This window comes from Chelonoidis abingdonii, chromosome 7, assembly GCF_003597395.2.
Source record: "Chelonoidis abingdonii isolate Lonesome George chromosome 7, CheloAbing_2.0, whole genome shotgun sequence".
Classification (NCBI taxonomy): domain Eukaryota; kingdom Metazoa; phylum Chordata; order Testudines; family Testudinidae; genus Chelonoidis; species Chelonoidis abingdonii.
Genome location: NC_133775.1, coordinates 104,280,189 through 104,301,996, shown reverse-complemented (window position 1 = coordinate 104,301,996; position 21,808 = coordinate 104,280,189). Strand labels below are relative to the sequence as shown.

Here is a 21,808-nt window from a genome sequence, read left to right as displayed (position 1 = left end):
CAGACCGCATTAGGACCTGGCTCAGCCGCAGCTGCATTTATACCATGCTTACACTTATTCAGAGACTTGTGCAGACAGGAGTTGCTGAACTGTGACAAGGTGTAGCAAAGTGAGACTCTGTCCATATTCCATCTGAAACTGCAGGCTGCGTGGGTAACTAGCTGCTAGGGCAGATAAATACTGGTGCTGCTAGGCACCTCTGGCTTATTTTCCCTGAACAGCCTGTAGGTTTTGGTTTGAGAAGTACAGTTTAGTCATGTAATGAAGCCATGTTGCAGGTTACCAAGGGGGCTAGTCTGTGCCATGGTTTAGCTGCACAGCTCTGTGGTAAAAAAAAAAAAATCAAAAAATCCTTGTTCATACCACTCTAGGGAAACTCACAAGAGCCCTGCTAGCAACAGTAACGTTTGCCAGCATGTGTTCGGCCAGGGTGCGGAAGGGCCCAAGGGAGAGGGCACGCTCCAAATGGGATGGCTTCACAGATGGTGCTGTGCACATGTGAGGGCTCGATGAAACTGGAGCCAGTAACGGGAGCGTTCCCTGCTTTCCCTGCAACGGTTCCTTGTGCTCTGAGTCCTGCGTGTTCCTGTGACTGCTTCAGACCACTTCCTTAGACAGGCCCTGAGGGGCTTTTTATAACTAGTTGGAGGCCATGTGTGGATGAGGAAAGAGGCCGTGTTCTGTGACATGTTAGATAACATCTTCTGTTAGACCAGATCCTGTACCTACTGCAGACTGGGCAGGCCATGCTTAAAACCTTGTTAGCTAGTTGAGGGCATGTGCAGGAGCCTAGGCTAATCACCCTGACTGTTAAAAGGCTGCATTTTCTTTCAAGTCTGAATTTGTCTGGCATGAGAATCCCCTCCCTCTGGAGACTGCACCAGCTCACATTGATACCATTAGCCTCTGTACCTTTCAGGGATTGACCTGGCGGATTCGAACCAGAGGCTGAGCATCCAGAGGGTGAGAGAAGAGGATGCTGGGCTCTACCAGTGCAGCGTCTGCAACGCCAAGGGCTGTGTGAACTCCTCAGCCAGCGTCTCTGTGGAAGGTACCGCTAGCATCCCAAACCCGGGGAACAATTCCCTCAGACTCTGGGGGTGCAGACAAAGAAGGAGGGCCCCTCTCTGCTTCTGTGTGCTCTGAGACAGCTGATGCAGAGATGTGAGTGAAGGCCCCTCCATCTTGCTGGAGTGCCAGGACAAGGAGTCCAAGGGCATCTCTAGGCCAAGCTTGGATACTCTCAGGGCAGCATAGCCCTCCTCCCAGAGAGGGAACAGGGCTCTCACAACAGTCTCTTACTCTCCTGTGCTCAGCCCTGTGCGAGAGGGAAGGCACAGACGCACTGTCTCCAACACCTGCCTCACAGTACGCTCTGGGATGCATGATAAGGATGGGGCAGGCTGGAACAGGAGGTGGAGAATGAGCATCTCTCTGACTTGGCAATTTCCCTTCCTGTTCTGCAGGCTCCGATGACCGGACTAACGTGGAGATCGTGATCCTCATTGGGACCGGGGTCATCGCTGTCTTCTTCTGGATCCTCCTCATCCTCATCTTCTGCAACATCAAAAGGGTACACAACCTGCTTTTGTCCCCGCAGTGTGGCACCAGGGAGGGAGGGTGGAGAGCAGAGGGGAGATGGAGATGTGAGTTCACAGGGCTCTTGCTTCTCCGGGTGGGAGGTGTAGCTGCAAAGATGATCCTCAAAGCCACTGCAGCGTGTCCCTAGTTGTAGCATTGTTGGCAGGACAATCACTGAATGGTGCTCTGGACTGGCTCCCTTCCAAGTACAGGGCTCACAGCAGCCACACAGAAGGAGGCAGAATGGTGCTTGGCATTGGAGAAGAGGACCCAAAACAAAGGGGGTGAGGGAAAATCAGGGGGAGCCCCAAATCCCCCATTCAGAATAATTAAACTTACTCTGTGGTGCCAGAAAACAAGGGAGTCAGGTCACAGCACAAGGGAGTAGGACAGAACCGGAGCCGTGTAAGCGTCTCCCCACTGGAACTGGTGCTGAACTGCCTAATCACACCCCCTCTTTGCTGATTCCTGCAGCCTGCCCACGCTGACATCAAAACCGGTTACCTGTCCATCATCATGGACCCCGGAGAGGTTCCCCTGGAGGAGCAGTGCGAATACCTGCCCTATGACTCCAGCAAGTGGGAATTCCCACGGGAGCGACTCCGGTTAGGTGAGAGCTCTTTGCTGGCCACAGGACAGACAGAACCTTGCTATGCACTTACCACCAGGCAGCTGCGAGCTTCTTGGCTGCGTCTGATGGTTGGGCTCCAGCTTTCTCGCTCTCTCCTTCTCTGTGTCCACTACTTCCTTGGCTTCAGGACCACTGCCTTCTACCTTCAAATGTGTCCTGGGTCAGCTATGCTTGGCAGATTTCTTTGCCTCTCCTTGGCTACCATCCTGGGATCTACTGTGGATTTCTGGATTGTATTCCCTTTCTTTCTGTGGCCCCTGTTTTGCTGGGATTCAGGAGTCACTCTTTTATCGTGGCCAGATCCCCAAATCCAGGCCTCTGTAGAACCCTGCTCTCTCTCTGTGAACAGTGTGTGCTGTCATCTCTCTGAGAGCTCCTGTATCTCACTGTGAAAGCTTTCAGAGCTATGTAGCTCTCCCTGTGAGGCCCTGCTCCTGTCCACACTGGGTGATGAGTTAGGAGGATGAGGAGCTTGGAAAACTTGTATGAAATCGTTCCCCAGTGGTGGCTCTGGTAACACTTTGGAAGGCCACCACCAATGCTGCTGAGTCTCCCAGTGCTCCATCTTTCAGCTAGGGTCAGAAGTTGGTCCAATAAAAGATATTACCTCACCCACCTTGTCCCTCTAGTATCCTGGAACCCATGTGGCTACAACAACACTGCATAGGGTCAGGAATGTAATTTTGCCATTACAGTCAGGATGCCTGGGTTCTAACCCCACTCTGTGACCTTTGGCTAGTCACTTGGGGCCAGATTTGCATCCCCAACTCACCCTGTGTATTATCTTACTGGACTAGTAGCCCCATTGATTTCAGTGTGGCTACTTGTGGAGTAAGGTGTTACTGTGCAGGAGCACGAGTATAAGAACCTGGCCCTTAATCTCTTTGTGTCTCCTTCTGTAAAATAGGTATAATAATACTAATGTACCAGCCAGGGGTGTGATTAAGAGCTGATTATTATTTGGGATCCAGTGAGGGAGTTTACTATCGCAGAGCTGTGTTACTATTCGTGTCCTGTCTGATGTGGTGTTTGCTTTATGAAAAACTTCCCCGTCTGGAATTGATCACACTCCTTCACTCCATTCATCACCTCGATCCAGGGAAACCACAGAGCTCATAACTCTGCCACCCCATCGCTAGAGTCCATCTCCTGCTCAGGAGTACCCCTCTGCTGGACATGGCTTGCAACTCAGAAGGGCTAACAGAAGAGCAGCCAGTGCACTTGAAGCCTGGGGTTTCTGGCTTGCCCGGGGCATGCATCTCCTTTCAGCTGTCCTGAGGGAACATGCAGCTGCATGGGCAGAACTGTGCCAGCCTGAGGGTACTTCAGAGCTCCGGTCTAAAAACCAGCCCTAGGAATGCCTCCACCACCCTGAGACATGCGCGCGCACACACACACACACACACACACACACACACACACACACACACACCACCACCCCCACCACCACCACCACCACCACCACCACCACCACTCCACTCCTTATGTAGCCTACAAAGGGTTACACGGAGCGCTGTGCATGAGAACGCCAAGGACTGGAATAATGACATCAGCCCTGGCAGTTCTGCTCCAAGGTGTCACGCACACCTTTCCCATGCACTCCGCTCCAGGGCAACAAATGGCACCTCACCTCCGCAAGCTGTTTCCTTCCTCTGCTTTGACAATGCTGGGTCTGTCTCAGTTCCCCCCCTTGCCCTTTCTCTCATTATAACCATCTGAACAGGCAGCCACCTGGGAAGGGTGCACACGGCACTTCTTCCTCTTCCTTTGTCACTCCTTTTCTCCTTCTCGTGGTTTCCTGTTTTGTTTTTGTCCCATTTCCCCAGGCCCCGCACCAGTCGTCCATGATGCTCCGTTTTACCCTGTGTTTCCCTCCTTGGCAGGTAAAGTCCTGGGCCATGGCGCTTTCGGGAAGGTAGTGGAAGCCTCTGCCTTTGGGATTAATAAGAGTAACAGCTGTGAAACTGTGGCAGTTAAAATGCTGAAAGGTAAGAAGATGAGGAGGCAGGATGAATGGCTTTTGTGGACAGCAGGGATGAGTCATCTGCCTAGGAACGTCCATCTGGTTAATATTATCTGTCTTTCACAGAAACATCTTGAGTGTTTTAAACTAATCCCTTGTCATCACTAGAGCGCATACCTGTGCTCATGGCATTAAAGAGTCCAAGGGCCCAATCCTTGGTGAGGTGAATGGGGGTTGGATTATGCCCTAAAGGAACAACCTTCCTTTTTAACGTTTAGCTCCATGGCCTTTGTTTACCTCTGATAAGTGATGTCCTGTCCCCATGCAGGTCCATTGGAAGGAACATGGCAGAGCAGACAGGGGAAGGAAGGACAAAGGGCCAGGTTTTCAAAGGTATTTAGGTGCCTAACAGGATTTTCAGAAGTTCCCAGGAAGGTCAGGCACCTCACTCCCATTGGAATCAGCTCTGGTTCTGACGCACCTGACCTGCTTAAGCACTTTTGAAAACCCCACCAGGCGCCCATCTGCATCTTTAGGCACCTACATACTTTTGAAAACCTGACCCTAATTGTGTAGAACTGTTTAAGGTCCCAAACTGGTAACATAGTCTCTAGATCACTGCACGTCTGACACAAAGTACAATAACATTGGGAATCAAAATATTTAAAAATCAGTTCTTTCATATAGCTGCCAAGACTCAAGTTCAGGGTTCTAATAACACCAATATTAGACACCTAAGAGGCTGTGCATAGAGCAGGAAAACACTCCTTTCCTGCTTCATTTCAAGAGCTTGGGTGATATCAGTGACTCTTAAAGGAGAGATACAGAAGCCTGAACCCCACTCTCGGCTGGTCAGTGGAGGAGGAGCTGCTTTTCAAATCATTTGCTTTTCAAATGTGGTTGTAATTCATCTTTAAGGGCCACATTCAGATCACAACTCTGTTGAAGTCAGGAGAGTTGAGCCTGCCTTAGGGCTAGTTTCAGAGCTGGAGTAAGATTGCATGCTACAGATTTGAGATCTTAAACTTATGTGGCCACATTTTCAAGCAGACTTCTAACATGGTACCCTCCTATTCTGCATGTTGCCCATTTGGATAAAAAAAATCACTTTTGTTTGCACATATTGGTTACCAGGCATATATGCAACTTCCTGACATGTAAGCAAAAGGGGAAAGCAAATAGAGAGGACTAGTTGCATGTGGAAACCAAGTAACTAGAGCTGACAAACAATTAAAAAAATTTATCACGATTAATCATGTGATTAATCGTGCTGTCAAACAATATTAGAATACCATTTATTTAAATATTTTTGGATGTTCTCTACATTTTCAGATATATTGATTTCAATTACAACACAGAATACAAAATGTACAGTGCTCACTTTATATTTATTTTTTATTACAAATATTTGCACTGTAAAAAACAAAAGAAATCTTATTGTTCAATTCTCCTAATACAAGTACTGTAGTGCAATCTCTTTGTCATTAAAGTTGAACGTACAAATGTAGAATTATGTATCAAAAAATGACTGCATTCAAAAATAAAACAATGTAAAGCTTTAAAGCCTACAACTCTACTCAGTCCTACTTCAGCCAATCGCTCAGACAAAGAAATCTGATTACGATTTGCAGGAGATAATGCTGCCCGCTTCTTGTTTATAAAGTCACCTGAAAGCAAGAAGAGGCATTCGCGTAGCACTGTTGTAGCCGGCGTCGCAAGATATTTACGTGCCAGATGCGCTAAAGATTCATATGTCCCTTCATGCTTCAGCCACCATTCCAGGGGACATGCATCCATGCTCATGAAAGGTTCTGCTCAATAACAATCCAAAACAGTGCGGCTGGACACAAGTTCATTTTCATCATCTGAGTCAGATGCCATCAGCAGAAGGTTGATTTTCTTTTTTGGTGGTTTGGATTTTGCAGTTTCCACATCGGTATGTTGTTCTTTTAAGACTTCTGAAAGCGTGCTCCACACCTCGTCCCTCTCAGATTTTGGATGGCACTTCAGATTCTTAAACCTTGGATCAAGTGCTGTAGCTATTTTTAGAAATCTCACATTAGTACCTTCTTTGCATTTTGTCAAATCTGCTGTGAAAAGTGTTTTTAAAACAAACAAATGCTGGGTCATCATCCGATATTGCTGTAACAGGAAATATATGGCAGAATGCAGGTAAAACAGAACAAGAGACATACAATTCTCCCCCAAGGAGTTCAGTCACAAATTTAATTAATGCTTTTTTTTTAATGAGTATCATCAGCATGGAAGCATGTCCTCTGGAATGGTGGCCAAAGCCTGAAGGGGCATACAAATGTTTAGCATATCTAGCATGTAAATACCTTGCAACACCAGCTACAAAAGTGCCATGTGAATGCCTGTTCTTACTTTCAGGTGACATTGTAAATAAGAAGCAGGCAGCAGTATCTCCCATAAATGTAAACAAACTTGTTTGTCTTGGCAACTGGCTGAACAAGAAGTAGGACTGAGTGGACTTGTCTGCTCTAAAGTTTTACATTGTTCTGTTTTTGAGTGCAATTTATGTAACAAAAAAAATCTACATTTGTAAGTTACACTTTCACAATAAAGAAATTGCACTGCACTACTTGTATGAGGTGAATGGAAAAATACTATTTCTTTTGTTTATCATTTTTATAGTATAAATATTTGTAATACAAAATAATAATATAAAGTCAGCACTGAACACTTTGTATTCTGTGTTATAATAGAAATCAATACATTTGAAAATGTAGAAAAACATCCAAAAATATTAAATAAATTTCAATTGGTATTCTATTTAACAGTGCAATTAATTGTGATTAATTTTTTGCGTTAATTGCATGAGTTAACTGCGATTAATCTACAGCCCTACAAGTAACTGTTCATCTGAGTGCCCATTTGTACATATGGATGCACATGTAAAATCTGTGGAAACAACTTCAGAAGCCTGTTTGAAAATGTGGCTATTTGTGACTACATTTTTCCACAAGTTTTGCAGATCCCCTTTAGGTGCTGCAGTTTTCTGACTTTGAGGCCTGGCAGATTTGGTTTAAGAAGGAGCTCCTTCCACACAAGTTAGGAAAATCTCCACAGTGAAGCAGCCAAAAATTGAAAATCCCAGAGGTGGTGAGATTAGGATGGAGGAACGTAGCAGAGAAAATGCTCATGATAAAGGAAAATACAAATTGTGAGTGAAATTGAGTCATGGAGCAATAACGAAGTATCTTGCTGCCTAAATTACTACCAAGACACAATGCCTGATGCTGTTCGTGTTCTCTGGGGAAAATGACACGTAGAATGAGCTATTCAAAGAGTACCTTTGGGTGTTTAGAATAGTAAATGGACTAGAAAATGAACTTCTGGGTTAAAATCAAGCTGGGGACTCTGAACCTGTACGTTCCTATCTTCAGTCAGGATCAGGAAACCCCAGATTCCTTTTGTTTCCCAGAAATGGGTTTGTAGCTCATCACATCAGCTCGAAGTCAAATGGCCAAGTTACAAGTGTGTGTGTGTGTGTGTGTGCGTGTGTGTATGTCTGCCTTTGTCTCTATAACCCTTGTGTGGTCATTTGTCCCTGGATATAAACCACTTCCAACTACCTCTGGCCTAAGTGTGTCAGGCCCAACCTGTGTTCGCTTTTACTTTAGTGCTCTACATTAATAGTCCAACCCACCTCGCCTTCTAACAGTGATTCTGCAGGGCTGGGGTTATCACTTGATAAGCTAATATTCAAAAGTCCTAAAGCCATATCTACACTAGTGCCATAACCATGTTGACAAGAACTGTTTTAACTCAGTTATGGATCATGCTGCCATGGTTTGGAGGCTACTGGGGATAAAGCCTCAGTAAAAAGAAGGGAGGAGGAAGGGGCTGTAATTAAGGGGGAACCATAATTCGGTTTATTTGTTTCCAGAGGGAGCTACTGCAAGTGAGCACAAGGCACTGATGTCAGAGCTGAAGATCCTCATTCACATTGGAAATCACCTCAATGTTGTTAACCTGCTGGGTGCCTGCACCAAGCCCAATGGTAAATATGCAAGACCACCAAGGCAGCTGGCTGTGAAGCAAAAAGCTCTTTCACCTCCATGCTGGGCATCATTCCCTCTGCCTCACTGCCATTTCCTCTGTTGTGTGTTTGACTGTGTAGGTGTGTGTTAGTGTAAGGATGCAACTGTTTGTATTTATGTGTGTGTGATTGTGTATGTACTGAGCACAATGGGATTGCATGTTGTGTAAATCAAGACAGATTTTAGCCCCATATCCTTAACTCTGCTCCAGGAACTCCTTTGTTTCTTCTCTTCCAGGCCCACTCATGGTTATTGTTGAGTTCTGTAAATATGGAAACCTCTCCAACTACCTGCGGACCAAACGGGAAGGATTCAGTCCTTACAGGGTATGTAGCCTCCTTCATCTTGTGTCATCTTTAAGGGCCTTTCCCATGATTAGTGAACAAAGAAGAATATCTCTGGCTTGGAATGAGCTTAACCCTGACAATGAGATACAAAGACATCATGTCCCTAGAAATGTGTCAGTTCCATGTAACAGTGTGTTTGACACGTGAAAGCAGAGAGTAAATTACTTTCTGTCCAATGGGAGATTGGTGCTTCTAGACCAGGATTGGGCTGCATTGGTGGACCAGAGTTCAGAAGCCTAGGATACAATAAATGTGTCAGCTGAATTACTGCTGCAGTGGTTAGACGATGTGTCCCATGATTACCTTTTGGGCCTGGCCTGCTTCTCAGGAGAAATCACCCAGACTGCGCATCCAGGTCCGGTCCTTAGTAGAAGCAGTGAGAGCAGACAGAAGGAGTCGCTTTGGTACCAGCGACAGCGCAATCTTCAACAGGCTTCTAATGAACAAGAGCCAGACAGCACAGCCTATACAGGAAGGTAATGAGCCCCAGTTTTCATGAGCTGCTTCTCACTTCATCCTGTTAAACTACTGCCAAACTTAATTAACATTGAATAATTAGAGCATCTGACAATGTACAGTAGGGAACTCTGACTCAATTGTCTTGCATTAGTTGGAATCGTGATATTATGTGATCCTAGTTACATAAGCCAGTATGATGAAGATTAATACTGTCTATGGAGAACACTAGCAGTTTATAACAGATAATAATCCTTAGCTCTTACAAAGAGCTTTTTGTCTGGAGCCTCAAAAAGCTTCACAGAGGCAGGTAAGTATCACCCCATTTTACAGATGGGGGAACCAAGACACAGACTGGTTAAATGCCTTGCCTTAGGGCACAGTGCAAGTTTTTGGCAGAGGTGGGGGTAGAACCTTTGTCTCCTAACTAGATATTTTATTCAGTTTTCCAGATGGGTTGACTAAGTCACATGGAAGACTAGTGGGGCTACACAGTGAGTTTCTCTCCCCGTGTGCTGTAGGAGATGCATCTTCCTCTTTATGTGAAGACAGATAAAGGGAGATCCCTGAGAGGAGAGAGAGGGAGCCTTCTTCCCCTCTGATGCTGAGGCAGACTATTAATTAATCTAATCACTTCGCTGTTGCCTTGTCGTTCCCCCCCACCACCACCACCATCCATCTCTTGTCTCTTGTAATAAACTTAGACTGTAAATTCTCTGGGTCCAGGACCAACTTCTCACTCTGTATATGTTTAGTATCAGGGTAATGGGCTCTGATACCTTAGGGCCTTTAGTTTCTACCACAATATAAATAATAAATATTAATAGTGGTGAATATGGTTCTTCTGGAAGTATCCGCTGCTTGCCTGGTTCTGCAATTGACACAGACTCCGTAGGTCTGGGATTTCTCTGTGACTGTCCTAATTGAAGAGCATTAGCTGCAGGAATAGTCTTCCTCAAACTTACACAGATGCCTTGATTGAATATTTAATCACCTGCAATGGTCACAGGGAAACTCTATGGTGGATCTGGTACTTTTAGGAAACAGGCTCCATTAAACATCCCTGTAGTTTGCCTTGATGCTGGCCTAGTCCAGCAGTTGTGGAGGTAGGCTGCAGGTGAGAGAGGGTAAATTCCACTAGCTAGGTGAGATAACATTTTTTCTTTCTCTCTGGACAGTGGATGATTTGTGGCAAAGTCCATTGACTATGGAAGACCTAATCTGCTATAGCTTCCAGGTGGCACGTGGAATGGAGTTCCTGGCATCCAGAAAGGTAAATTTGCCTTACTGTTTTACATCTGTCTGTCTATGAATGATCTTACATGGTGCCCACATCATACTTACTTAATCCCTCATATGTAGGTGTGTGTATTATATATATGTACGCATATATTTAATCTCTGTGTCTCTGTTCCCCATCTGTAAAAAGGCAATGAGGTGGATATCAGTATATCCACCAAACCCCCCGTGGAGGTAGGAACCTATTCTTAGTTCCCTTGTTACAGGTGGAGAACTGAAACACAGAGAGATTGAACCACTAGGTCTCAAGAAGTCTGAGGCAGAGGTACAAATAGAACTCAGATCTCCTGAGTTCCAGTTCAGGTCCTTAGCTACCACACCAACCTTCCTTTTGATTTTTAACTTCAGCCTCTTTCAAAAGAAAAAAAAAGGTAACAGCTCCCATAAGGAAGCAAAATGTGACTTGTTTTATTCTGTTTGTTTCCACCACCCAAAACTCTGTGAGGCAGTCATTTGTGTGGGTGTTATTTATTCTTTGGGAGCTAATGGGATTTGATCCCAGGTCTCCAGAGGTGGAAGGCTAGTGCACCGAAGTGCTGGGTTCCTATTTTAATTGCTACGAGGGAACTGAATGAGAGGCACTTCAGTTTCCTTCTCTACCCCTTCTGATCCCCCACTAGTCCTGCTCTTTGTGATTTTGCCATTGTTTTTCCCCATAGTGTATCCACAGAGATCTGGCAGCTCGGAACATCTTGCTGTCAGAGAACAATGTGGTGAAGATCTGTGACTTTGGGCTGGCCCGAGACATCTACAAGGATCCTGACTACGTCAGGAAGGGCAGTGTGAGTATAGAATCTCAGCTAACTCACATCTGGATTAGGACTGGGACTTGAAGTATAAAAACCATCCTGTGGCTAGTGTATGCAGGGAAACAGGAATGAATGAGTGGTCTAACGCCATCTGTGACAGGAGAACATTCAGACTGTAACCCCTCGCTGGGTTTAGCCAGGAATGTGATATTTACTTATCTGTGCATATACTGCTATAATCACTAATGAGCTCTAAACAGAGCATGGCAGATCTGTGTACATCTCTCTTTCTTTCCCAGACATCAATCCTTATCCCTCCTGCCCATCAGTCCATCCTTATCTCACCTTTCTTAGCTTCCTAACTTTCCTTATTCCTCCTTTCTTCCCTGCCCGTTTGTCCCTAATCCCCTTCTATATCTACCAGACTTCAATGTTTCCTTACTTTTGACTGAAGAACTTCCTGACTGCACATTTATATCTTCATCTGTCTATAAAATTGGCCAGGGAAGAGCAGTTGCAGGATGCCTGGCTTTGTTTCCCTGTTGGTATCCAAAGCCTTGTTCCAGGCTGTGATAGTGACTGAATTCCAACAGCATGCCTCTGTCCCACAGGCTCGCCTTCCTCTGAAATGGATGGCTCCAGAAAGCATCTTTGACAAGGTCTACACTACCCAGAGTGATGTCTGGTCTTTTGGAGTCCTCCTCTGGGAGATATTTTCACTAGGTAAGTGGTAGTGGTCATGATGATGATGTTACCATGCCTTGCTGTGCAGGAAGAATGTTCTCTTCTGCAATATGTCTGAGGCAGAAGTGGGAAGAAAATGACATCTCTTCCCAATGTGGGGCATTCTGGTGATCACTTCCTCTCAGTGCAAGATAAAGGTGGTAGGTGAGACTAGAGGTCTGGAGACAGCCTACTCCTAACGTGAGGGTTTCTGGCTCAGAAGGAAGATCCACTTCATGAATGGGAGTGGAACAGAACAGTGACTGTATCTCTCGGTTTGGTTTGAGAGGAAAGGTAGAATGAGGAGAAAGTTTGGTTGTTGTCCTGTAGACTTCATTTTCCAACTCTCGGACCATCTTTGGATTTTTCTTCTAGGTGCCTCACCCTACCCTGGAGTGCAGATCAATGAGGAGTTCTGCCAGAGACTGAAAGATGGTACCAGGATGAGAGCTCCAGAATACACAACCGCAGAAATGTGAGTCGGAGATTTCAGACCTGAACCCCCGCCAAGGAAATACTATAGAAAACACAAGAAAACGTTGGGCCAAGGAGGCCAGGGGAAAGTCCCCCAGGCAGGATGGATAGCCTCTCTCTTTCAACCAGTGTGGTGGGCAGGCCCAATTACTCTTTAGTCTCCTACCAAGCTCCAGGAAGGAGCCTGAAACAAGTAAAAATAATCACAAGAACTAGAGGGATGTTTCAGAGCTATTTAAAATAATTCAACTTTAAACTTCCTTCTGTACAGGGTAACCAAATTGGGATGTTGCTATAGGAGGCCAAGTGGTGACATGGGGGATCACATTCCCCTCCATCACAGGGGTGTCACAGTAGTCCATGTGTTCAATCAGGAGTTGCAGCTTGAACAAGAAGGATGAACTTGATGAATAGTGCACGTTGTTTCCTCTTGGCAGTTATCGTATAATGCTGAGCTGCTGGCATGGGGACCCCAAGGAGAGACCAACTTTCTCAGACCTGGTAGAGATCCTGGGGGACCTTCTTCAGGAAAATGTCCAGCAGGTGAGGTTCTCATGCACTGTCGTAATCCAGCACCAAACTGCACTGGGCCAGTTTTCTTCAGACAACTCGCTCTTCCTTTCATTGCTGGCCATCCCGCTGGCCAGCTATGCCCACATCTCACTCTGTATGTGTTTGTGCATGTGTGTGCAGGCACAGGGGTTAGAGCCTACATTGGTGCAAATCAGCATAGCACCATTGGAGATACAATATATATGTTGGCTGGTATAAATTAGTGTAAGTTTCACTTTGTAAAATATATACTTCACAGTATCAAACATGTCACTATTGTCTAGCTATTGGACAGATCTTTTTCATTATTTCTCGGTTGCCTTTTTAGTATTTTTATCCTTATCTGTAAATTATGACTTTTTCATTTTTAAACTGATTCAAACTCCTGGCAGACTCCTGCCTCTGGCAGGCACAATTAACAAACAGCAGGAATTCTTGAAACTCTCCGGATCTGAGTTTCGAGGACATTTGAATGAAATAGTTATTTTTTTACACAAACACATGCAAACTGTGCCATATAGATTTACTTTAACGTATTACTAACTGTTACTACACAGTAACTTATCAGCACTTTTATCTGGCATGGGCACGCCACTGTGGTTTTAACGTCTCCTTTGCACACTAAAAGATAGGCTGGATGCTTAAATATGACTAACCTTCTCAATTATAAACCAAAATTAACCATTTTATGTATACAGACGTCTTGTCGGCAGCTGTGTGCATTTGGAACGCTGACATTTCGTGGGTACATTACATAACAGGTGTGTGATGTGAAACACACTGCAGGTGCCGCTCAGTAGTTGATAAGAGAAGCACTATACCAAGGCAGCGCCCGATGTAGTGTTTATTCTGTATCGTACGTACAGGACAGCCCCGGGGCAGTTAAATGGCTAACAGAGAGCCTAGGGATGGAGATCAGCAGAACAAGTACCATGCATACCTGTTATAAACACCTCAAGAAGAGGAAAGCCTAAGGAACTATATGCATTATCAAGCTATGGATATAGAGTTATTTTCTTTCCCTATTCCCCCCATACATACACATCAGCACACACTGTACACACCTGTATGCACAAAGACACTTAACTCATTGTACTCAAAGGACATGGAAATCTCCAGGGGGCTGTTGTGTTCCAGAAAAGCAGAAGACCTAAAATGGGACTAGAGAGACAGGGTGGGTGAAGTGATCATGGGAAGGAATATTTCCATTTTATGCAGTGTAGTTGTAGCCGTGTTGGTCTCAGAATGTTAGAGAAACAAAGTGGGTGTGGTAATATCTTTTTATTGGACCAACTTCTGTTCTTTTGAGTTTACACAGAGCTTGTCTCTCTCACCAATAGAAGTTGGTCTCATATAAGATATTACCTCATCCACTTTGTCTTTCTAATATCCTGGGACCAACACTGCATACAATGGGAACACTCCATATAATGGGAACACTGCATACAAGAACACTGCATACAATGGGAACACTCCCTCCCATTATTGAGTGTGTCTATGTACAAAGTTCTCTCCTGTTTGCAGAATCCTCTTCTCTCTATAAGCACATTCGCTTTCCTTCCCTTCAGGAGGGGAAGGATTACATCCCACTGAATGACTCTCAGAGCTCCGAAGATGACGGCTTCTCCCAAGTGCCTTCCTCTGCCCAGCAGAACTCTGATGAAGAGGAATTTGACATGAGGCTACGCTGCCACAGCTTAGCAGCAAGGTGAGTCCCTGCTCTCTGGGAAACACTGTGAGAGGAAAAGAGAGAGCCAAGCAGGGATCCAGACTTCTAACGATGCCTTTTGGAAGTGCTAAGATCACAGTAGTGCTAGGCTGGTAGGTCACATTCTAGGCAGATCCGTCTCCAACACTTAAAGATGTTGCATCTGGGTTTTGTTCATGTTCTTTTCGGTGACTGGGGAGAGACCTTGATGTCTGAGCATACGACCTGCCTCTTCCACCCACCTCCAGCTACACTAACAGGACAGTCACACTTCCAAGACCATGGTTATAGATTTCAGTGTCCTGTGCATTAGCAAGGGAAGAGACCTGTTAGTCTGTCCAATCTGTCTCTCTTCCAACGCAGGTAGATCCTAGCTGTGCTTTGTCTTGTCCCTTTCTAAATGATGCAAGTGACAGGCCTGCGCCTCTTTCTTTGGAGGCCGTTCCACAATCTAATGTTGGGACATGAGGACATCTGCATGTTGAGCTTTCATCATGTCTCCGTTCAGTGTAACTGGCTCTGTCCCTCTCAACCTTGTCCCCTACAGCAATACATCAGCAGCTACCCCTGCTGCTAAGCACTGTAACCCTACCCCTGCTCAGGTGAACAGCTCCTCTGTTTGGGTAGGTGGGAACCTTTGGTGGACTGGGGCTAGATTGGAAAGGCTGCCTTGCTGCCACTCTCACTGAAGTGTGCTTTCTGCTGCAGGAGGGACAGGGAACACAATATTCCACTCCACGAGTGTAAGAACGGGAGGCTACCTCACAGCACCAGAGTCTTGAGGTGTATGAATCCCTCCAGTCCCCTTAAATGCCCCATTGTGGTTGCCTGCTCCCTAGAATAAGCTCTATATTGAGAGGGTAGCATAGGGCAAGTGGCTTGTTGTGGAGCACCGATCCAGATATCGGCTTATTTAGTTTACTGTGTGCTGTATACTTCTCTCACCAGATATTATAACTGTGTGTCATTCCCCGGTTGTTTGACTGGAGGAAATCAGATAAGGTGTCCATCCAGAATAAAAACTTTTGAAGAGTTTCCCATGACTCACACAACGTATAAAACACACCCGGTGAGTAGAGTCTGGGTGGAGACGGGCAGGGGGGGATGAGGGGATTGTTTGTTTTCTGGCCCATTTACTGATGATGGAGGAAGGGCGGTTCTCTATCTGTTCATCCCAATACTATCTCATCCCATCCCATGCACACTCATCTATCTGTCATGTAAGGATTCTCTGTAGCGCCAATCACTGTATGAGCTGAGTGTTGAACAAGTAAATTAGATCTGCCAGCGAGGTCCAGAGAGGATTCAACGCTTCACCCTTTCCAGGTTTGTAAGAACAAGGCCAGTAGGTCAAGCACACTGTAATCCACGACAGGACCAGTCATATGCTAATAACCTTGTGCCAGACTTTAACAATCCCTGGTCATTATATAACACCTGGGAATGCTTCCCAGGCAGCCACACGCAAACTCGGCATTTGCACATGTCATTTTTAGGAGGCTACATTTGAAAAGTGAGCCCCAGTGAAACTATGGCACTTGCAGATAAAATTGTCCCGCGATCCCCTCAGGGCTACTTTCTCACCCTTCCCAGCTGCCTCCTGTATTTGATTTAATGAAGGATTGAGTCTGAGCTTGATGAGCAAATGGATCACTTAACAGGGATGGTACTCATAATGCATGTTGCTTCCTTGTTTCCTCCCAGGACAATCAAACGGACAGTGGGATGGTCCTGGCATCAGAGGAATTTGAGAGGATAGAAAACAGACACAGAAAAGAAGGTGGATTCAGGTACCTCCTTAACTCACTCCCATGGACCACTCTTGTTGTCCGCAGCAGTGCTTGCTGTGAGGCACCCTGAGGCAAGATACACTGAGATCACTGAAGTATCTGCAGTTGCCTACTCACAGAATCTGCTACTGGAGGCAGCATTCCTAGAGCCCTCTGCAATAAAGGGCTTGATTGGTCTTATGGCTTTTGCATAGTGCAGTTGGGCTGAGTCATCTGAGGCTACGTCTTCACTACCCGCTGTATCGGCGGGTAGCAATCGATTTCTCGGGGATTGATATATCGCGTCTCATCTAGATGCAATATATCGATCCCCAAACGAGCTCCTATCGATTCCGGAACTCCACCAACCCGAACGGCAGTAGCGGAGTCGACATGGGGAGCCGCGGGCATCGATCCCATGCCGTGAGGACGGTGAGTAATTCGACCTAAGATACTTCGACTTCAGCTACATTATTCACGTAGCTGAAGTTGCGTATCTTAGATCGATTTCCCCCCATAGTGTAGACCAGCCCTGAGTGAAATGTATAAGCGTTAACAAGTGGTAAAATACCTCAGCAAAGCGACCCGTGAAAGCTGTTGTTAAATAAAAACAACCCCTTGTCGACAGCCCAAAACACATTCCATAAGGCAAAGGAGTAATGGCTCTGGTGAGATAACAAGGCACACGGAAGTATTTGTTCACTTCTTCAGGCACCTCCATGCTTTTTTCCCACACAACCCACGGCACCTGGGAAAATCTCCCTGGCAAATTTCATAAAGCCACCATGTCTATTAAAATCCTTCCTTACATCTTTCCTCTATCGTAATGCCTACAAATCATTGCCCAGTGGCGTTAGTTAGGCAGGTGGTAAGTTGAAATTTCTGCTTTCTTGCTGAACTCTGTTCATGTTGTTACCTTGTTCTCCTGCACTCTCCCACCTGGTTTGTTCTGCCACCTGTTGCATCCTGTCTGACACCTAGACTTGAAACTGCCTGGGGCAGGATCTGTCTTAATTGTTACTTGCCTCTAGAGTGCCTGACACAATGGGGTCCTGAAACTTGATTGGGGTTCCCAGCTGCAAGCCAAAAACAATATAATAATAATCATGCAGCTGCAAAAGGCTACTTTGCAGCAGAGCCAGTAGGGAACTGGATGCAGGAATGTGTGCGGTAGGCTTGGGTCTCCCTGCTTGGCAGTGCACACTGAGGAGAAGGGGGAGGAGGAGGCTGGTCAGGGAGTGGGACCCGGGGATCCTCCTCTGGACATAAAGGCCCCACAAAGACTAGTTCAGTCATTGAGTTGAAATAGCTTCCACAGAGCAGCCTGTGTGGGAAGATTCTAACACATGCACACCTGCCCAGTTTCAGGCCCGGGGCCTGAGTGTGCTGCATATCAGTGTGGTGGGTGCCCCGGATGTTAGAGTGCTGGGCGTCAGAGTGCTGGCTGTTAGCTTATTGGCTGTTTGTTAGCATGCAGGGTGTCCCCCTGAATGACTGCCTTGCCTCCATGCTTTACCAGCTCTTTAACGGGGTTCTTTCTGATGCTGGGAAGCCTCTCTGAGAGGTGCTGGGTTTCTCCAGTACTGCTCTGAACTGATTCTCTGCATCTCTCTTTGCTAACAGCAGTAAAGGGCCCAGTCGAAATGCAGAGTTGGCAGTGGAACAGTTGGCAGGTGTCGACCTGAGAGACAGGTGTCGACCGTTGTATCAGTCCCAGGTCGGAGGCCAGACTTTTTACAACAGTGAATATGGGGAACTGTCAGAACACTCAGAGGATGGCAGCTACACCCCACCTGGAGAGGGGGCCAGTCCCTCCGCTGTCCATGCGTCCTTCTTCTCAGAGCAGTATTAACTGGAACAGGCTGCGGAGACATCATGTGAAGACACCACCTTCCACCCTTCATGCTGCATTGCCACTGCCATATGGAGCTTCCCCTCCAACCCAGAACAAACCACAGCAGGAAATCCCCACAAAACAGATGGAGAAAGGGAGCAAGAACACCTCGGAATTACAGACTGACTCAGGATCCAGCTTCTGATCCACTCAGACACGGAAGAGAGCACGTCACTGATTGGGATGTTTTGTTTTATTTGTATGGGTGAGATGGACTAATTCCACTGGTTAGCATGCATCTGTGCTCAGTGCTGCAACCGCCTCTATTCAGATAGGCTTCCACTCAATAAGCCCCATTTCAGGTCAGATATAAATAGATCTGTCTGAGTCAAGGTTCTTCCTGATGTGCAGCCTCAAATTTTTTTCCTTGGATTGTTTTTTCTACTCTCTTAGTCTTCATGACTTCAGCCACTGAGGAGAGGTTCAGAACCAAACGGAAGACTTACGAAGTGGTACCAGCAACAAGAGCAGGACATTTCCGAGCGGTGGATGGGAGGATCCCAGTGGATTCAGATATTCCCCGTAAACATACCAATGTGTGTGTAACCCACGAAAGCGCTCCTGGCCCCTTAAAACCACTTCATCCAGTCCTACCAATATTCCTTTGTGATTGATCCCCAGGCATTTAGCATCCCTAGCAATGGAGACCTGCCTTTATATCTAATCAGATGGAATATTTTTGCCATTTTAAGCAACAAGCCCTGAAACAGTTATCAGCTAATAGCTAAAGTCACCCCAGCGAGATAGAGAAATAGCCACTGTTTTTGTAGACCCTGTGAAAAAGTCAAGTTTTATACACTCTGTGCTGGCAGCAGGTAACTAACCATCCCTCTCCTCAGAGCCCTGCTACAGTTTGTTGCCCCAATTAAAAAGTAAACAAAAAGAAGTCATGTTAATTTCAGCTGGATTCTAAACACAACATTTTTATTTGCAATGAGCTGTAAGGATTTTACAAACAATGGAGAATACAAAGCACAAAGATAAGGTCTCTTTAATTGCATCACTTTGTTTGCTGGTGTCACTGCAGTGGAGGAGAGAACCCTGCATTGTGGGTCTGGTAAGTGCTATTAACTTGGATAGACTATATTGGCTTCACATATATTTGCATACACTTGCAGCAGCCAGTGAGCCATTGCCCCAGCAGGATCTCCAAAGGGGAGACCACACCTCAGACAGACTCCTCTTCAGCATCTATCACAGCACTTTGCCAGACTCTCCAGCATAGTGAAGCTGTCTTTCATTCTAATGGGCTTTCTTAGCTGTGGAATCAAGAAGTATTGGTTTCTACAGAAGCAGCTTCAGTAGCTTTTTTATGTGAAATCACTTGAGCTCAGAAGCTCTGGGGACTCTCTGGGCAGCTCATCTGAACACATTTCTGTTCTGATTCCTTGCCATTTCCCACCTGCTTTTCCTCTCACTGCCACAGAGTATCTTCACACAAGCGTCAGAGGAATCTTTGTGAAAAGGCTCATTTGAGCAGCTTGTGAGTTTCCTTTTAGCATCTCATCCCACACACCTTTCAGAGGCAGAAGCTCCCTATACCTTTGACATCTCAGCACCAGAGGAATTCTGCTTGCAAGCCAGGCTTCGATGTACAGAACTAAGGGTTTTGTTTTGAGTTTATTATTATTTTTTTGTATCAGATATATTTTTCCCGATTCTATTTTTCCCCCATAAGAGGGTTTTGTGCATTTACAAAGTTAGCACTATCGTTCTCTGTACCTTACCCACATTGAGTTGTATGTCGTGGGTGCACTCAATGTCTTCACTGTTTGATTACAATACTCTGCACAAGTGTGAGGCTGTGAGTTTACATGTTGAATGGGAATGTGGGTGGTTTTGTTTTTAAGTGGAATTATAGTATGATGTGCATATCAGAGAGCTGGAGGAGATTCCCCAAAACTCAGACCTCCCTGTGCCTGCTAATCCCACTGCACCCCGTGGGAATTCACCCCACAGTTGTCAGCTGCTAGAGTAGCTTTAAGTTGTGGTCATGACTCAACTAAGGAACCCTACTGATGGAGGCTGCTAGGAGAGACACTGAATCAGTGCATCCTCTAGGTGCCAAGGCCATGCCTATACTGTCACCCATTTTTCAGCTGTAGCAGCCCCTGAGCTCTGGGGAGGTTGATTCTATGCCAGGCTCATTGTGGCAGAAGCTGGCATAAACCCCGGCTGAATTTAGCCCAGTCTCTTGATGCATCATTTAGACTCAACCTTTTTTGTCCTCACTATACTCATCACATGTGGTAGCCTTCAATGGGGGAGGGATAGCTCAGTGGTTTGAGCATTGGCCTGCTAAACGCAGGGTTGTGAGTTCAATCCTTGAGGGGGCCATGTGGGGATTGGTCCTGCTTTGAGCAGGGGGTGGGACTAGATGATCTCCTGAGGTCCCTTCCAACCCTAATAATCTATGATTCTATGATGTTCCATAGAAAAGAGTTCACCTGGAAATACACTTCAGCTGCAAAAAAGCCCTAACAAATAAAACATCACTCTACAAAAGACCTTCTCAATCCCAATGGTTGAAAATGTACCAGCAAACCCCACATTTAACACAGTCGCAGAGCAGTGTGTCCAGGGCCTTTTGAAATAGCCTTGTTATCATCACAAGCAATGACCCACACTGCTGTCTGTGCTTCTGTAGTCAGAATACAGAGTGGATGGAGATTCCATATACATGTGAACAAGCATCAGTCTATGGAAAAGTTATTGCACTAAAATCCATTGTTTAAAGGCAGCCTGGGTGAGTCCATCTGCAGGTCAAGGGCAAGGAGCTGGAATGACATTTTATTTTTAATGTTGCAGTCGTACTTCAGCAGAGATTTGCTTTGCTTTCTATATTTTGTATCCTATTTTAGGGTGGAGGGGCAGGAGGGATCGGGGAATCAAATCCTATTATATGTGCAACAACATTAATACATGCATAACATACACATAATATGAGTAAAACTGTCTACTCTGCAGACACTCCCTCTGATGTAGTATCAATGTAATGTGTCACCATGCACAGTTGTATGACACTTGTATTTTCGGTCATTTAAAAGCACACTATCAAGATTAAAATGATAGTGGAAAAAGTTGATGTTCTTTCCTATGTTATTGCCACCATCCATGATTATTAAAATTGAAAGTTTTAAAAATCAATGTTTTCATCATTTCTGCCATATTTTTACATTCTGCAACTTAGGTTGAGCAATAAAATGAAGTTGATCTGTTTCATTTTTGGTTCTGATGCACTAGCCCCACGCTGCAATGTTTGGACTTCCACAATTCCAGTAGACAATTTCAACTTTTAAAACCCCTGGTTTAATTTCTGTACCTATTAGGTTTAGCAGCACCCTCACTGTTTTTATTTTTAATTGAACCTAATTTTTGAGGCTAAGAGATTTGTTATTATGCCATAAAAAATGACCAATATACTTACTGCTGATTTCATTTTCTTTACCACTCATTACAGATCATTGCTCTCTCATGAAGAGACACAGAGCACTGGCATGTATTCTCTACTTGCTCATATGTATGCACACACCCAGTCAAAACCATTGTCATACATGTGAATCAAGTCATGCTTCCTTTACATGCCAGTATTTTAAGC

At 45.5% G+C, this 21,808-nt stretch overlaps 1 protein-coding gene across 2 annotated transcripts in view; it reads left to right on the top strand.

Annotated features, from left to right (window-relative positions):
- FLT4 (fms related receptor tyrosine kinase 4) overlaps nucleotides 1–19,841 on the top strand; it is a 97,572-nt gene extending 77,731 nt beyond the window's left edge. Inside the window, exons 15-30 of one of the 2 annotated variants that reach the window (XM_032772240.2) lie at nucleotides 920–1,051; nucleotides 1,467–1,573; nucleotides 2,056–2,191; nucleotides 4,096–4,200; nucleotides 8,086–8,199; nucleotides 8,477–8,565; nucleotides 8,915–9,062; nucleotides 10,221–10,315; nucleotides 11,001–11,123; nucleotides 11,702–11,813; nucleotides 12,189–12,288; nucleotides 12,725–12,830; nucleotides 14,408–14,547; nucleotides 15,496–15,616; nucleotides 16,252–16,337; nucleotides 17,943–19,841. In XM_032772240.2, coding sequence (XP_032628131.1) covers nucleotides 920–1,051; nucleotides 1,467–1,573; nucleotides 2,056–2,191; nucleotides 4,096–4,200; nucleotides 8,086–8,199; nucleotides 8,477–8,565; nucleotides 8,915–9,062; nucleotides 10,221–10,315; nucleotides 11,001–11,123; nucleotides 11,702–11,813; nucleotides 12,189–12,288; nucleotides 12,725–12,830; nucleotides 14,408–14,547; nucleotides 15,496–15,616; nucleotides 16,252–16,337; nucleotides 17,943–18,168 — 1,940 coding nt within the window. In that variant the 3' untranslated portion in view covers nucleotides 18,169–19,841. Of the gene's footprint in view, nucleotides 1–919; nucleotides 1,052–1,466; nucleotides 1,574–2,055; nucleotides 2,192–4,095; nucleotides 4,201–8,085; nucleotides 8,200–8,476; nucleotides 8,566–8,914; nucleotides 9,063–10,220; nucleotides 10,316–11,000; nucleotides 11,124–11,701; nucleotides 11,814–12,188; nucleotides 12,289–12,724; nucleotides 12,831–14,407; nucleotides 14,548–15,495; nucleotides 15,617–16,251; nucleotides 16,338–17,939 lie in introns of both variants that reach the window. The other variant, XM_032772232.2, reaches the window with a different exon arrangement.
- Nucleotides 19,842–21,808: the final 1,967 nt, after the last annotated feature.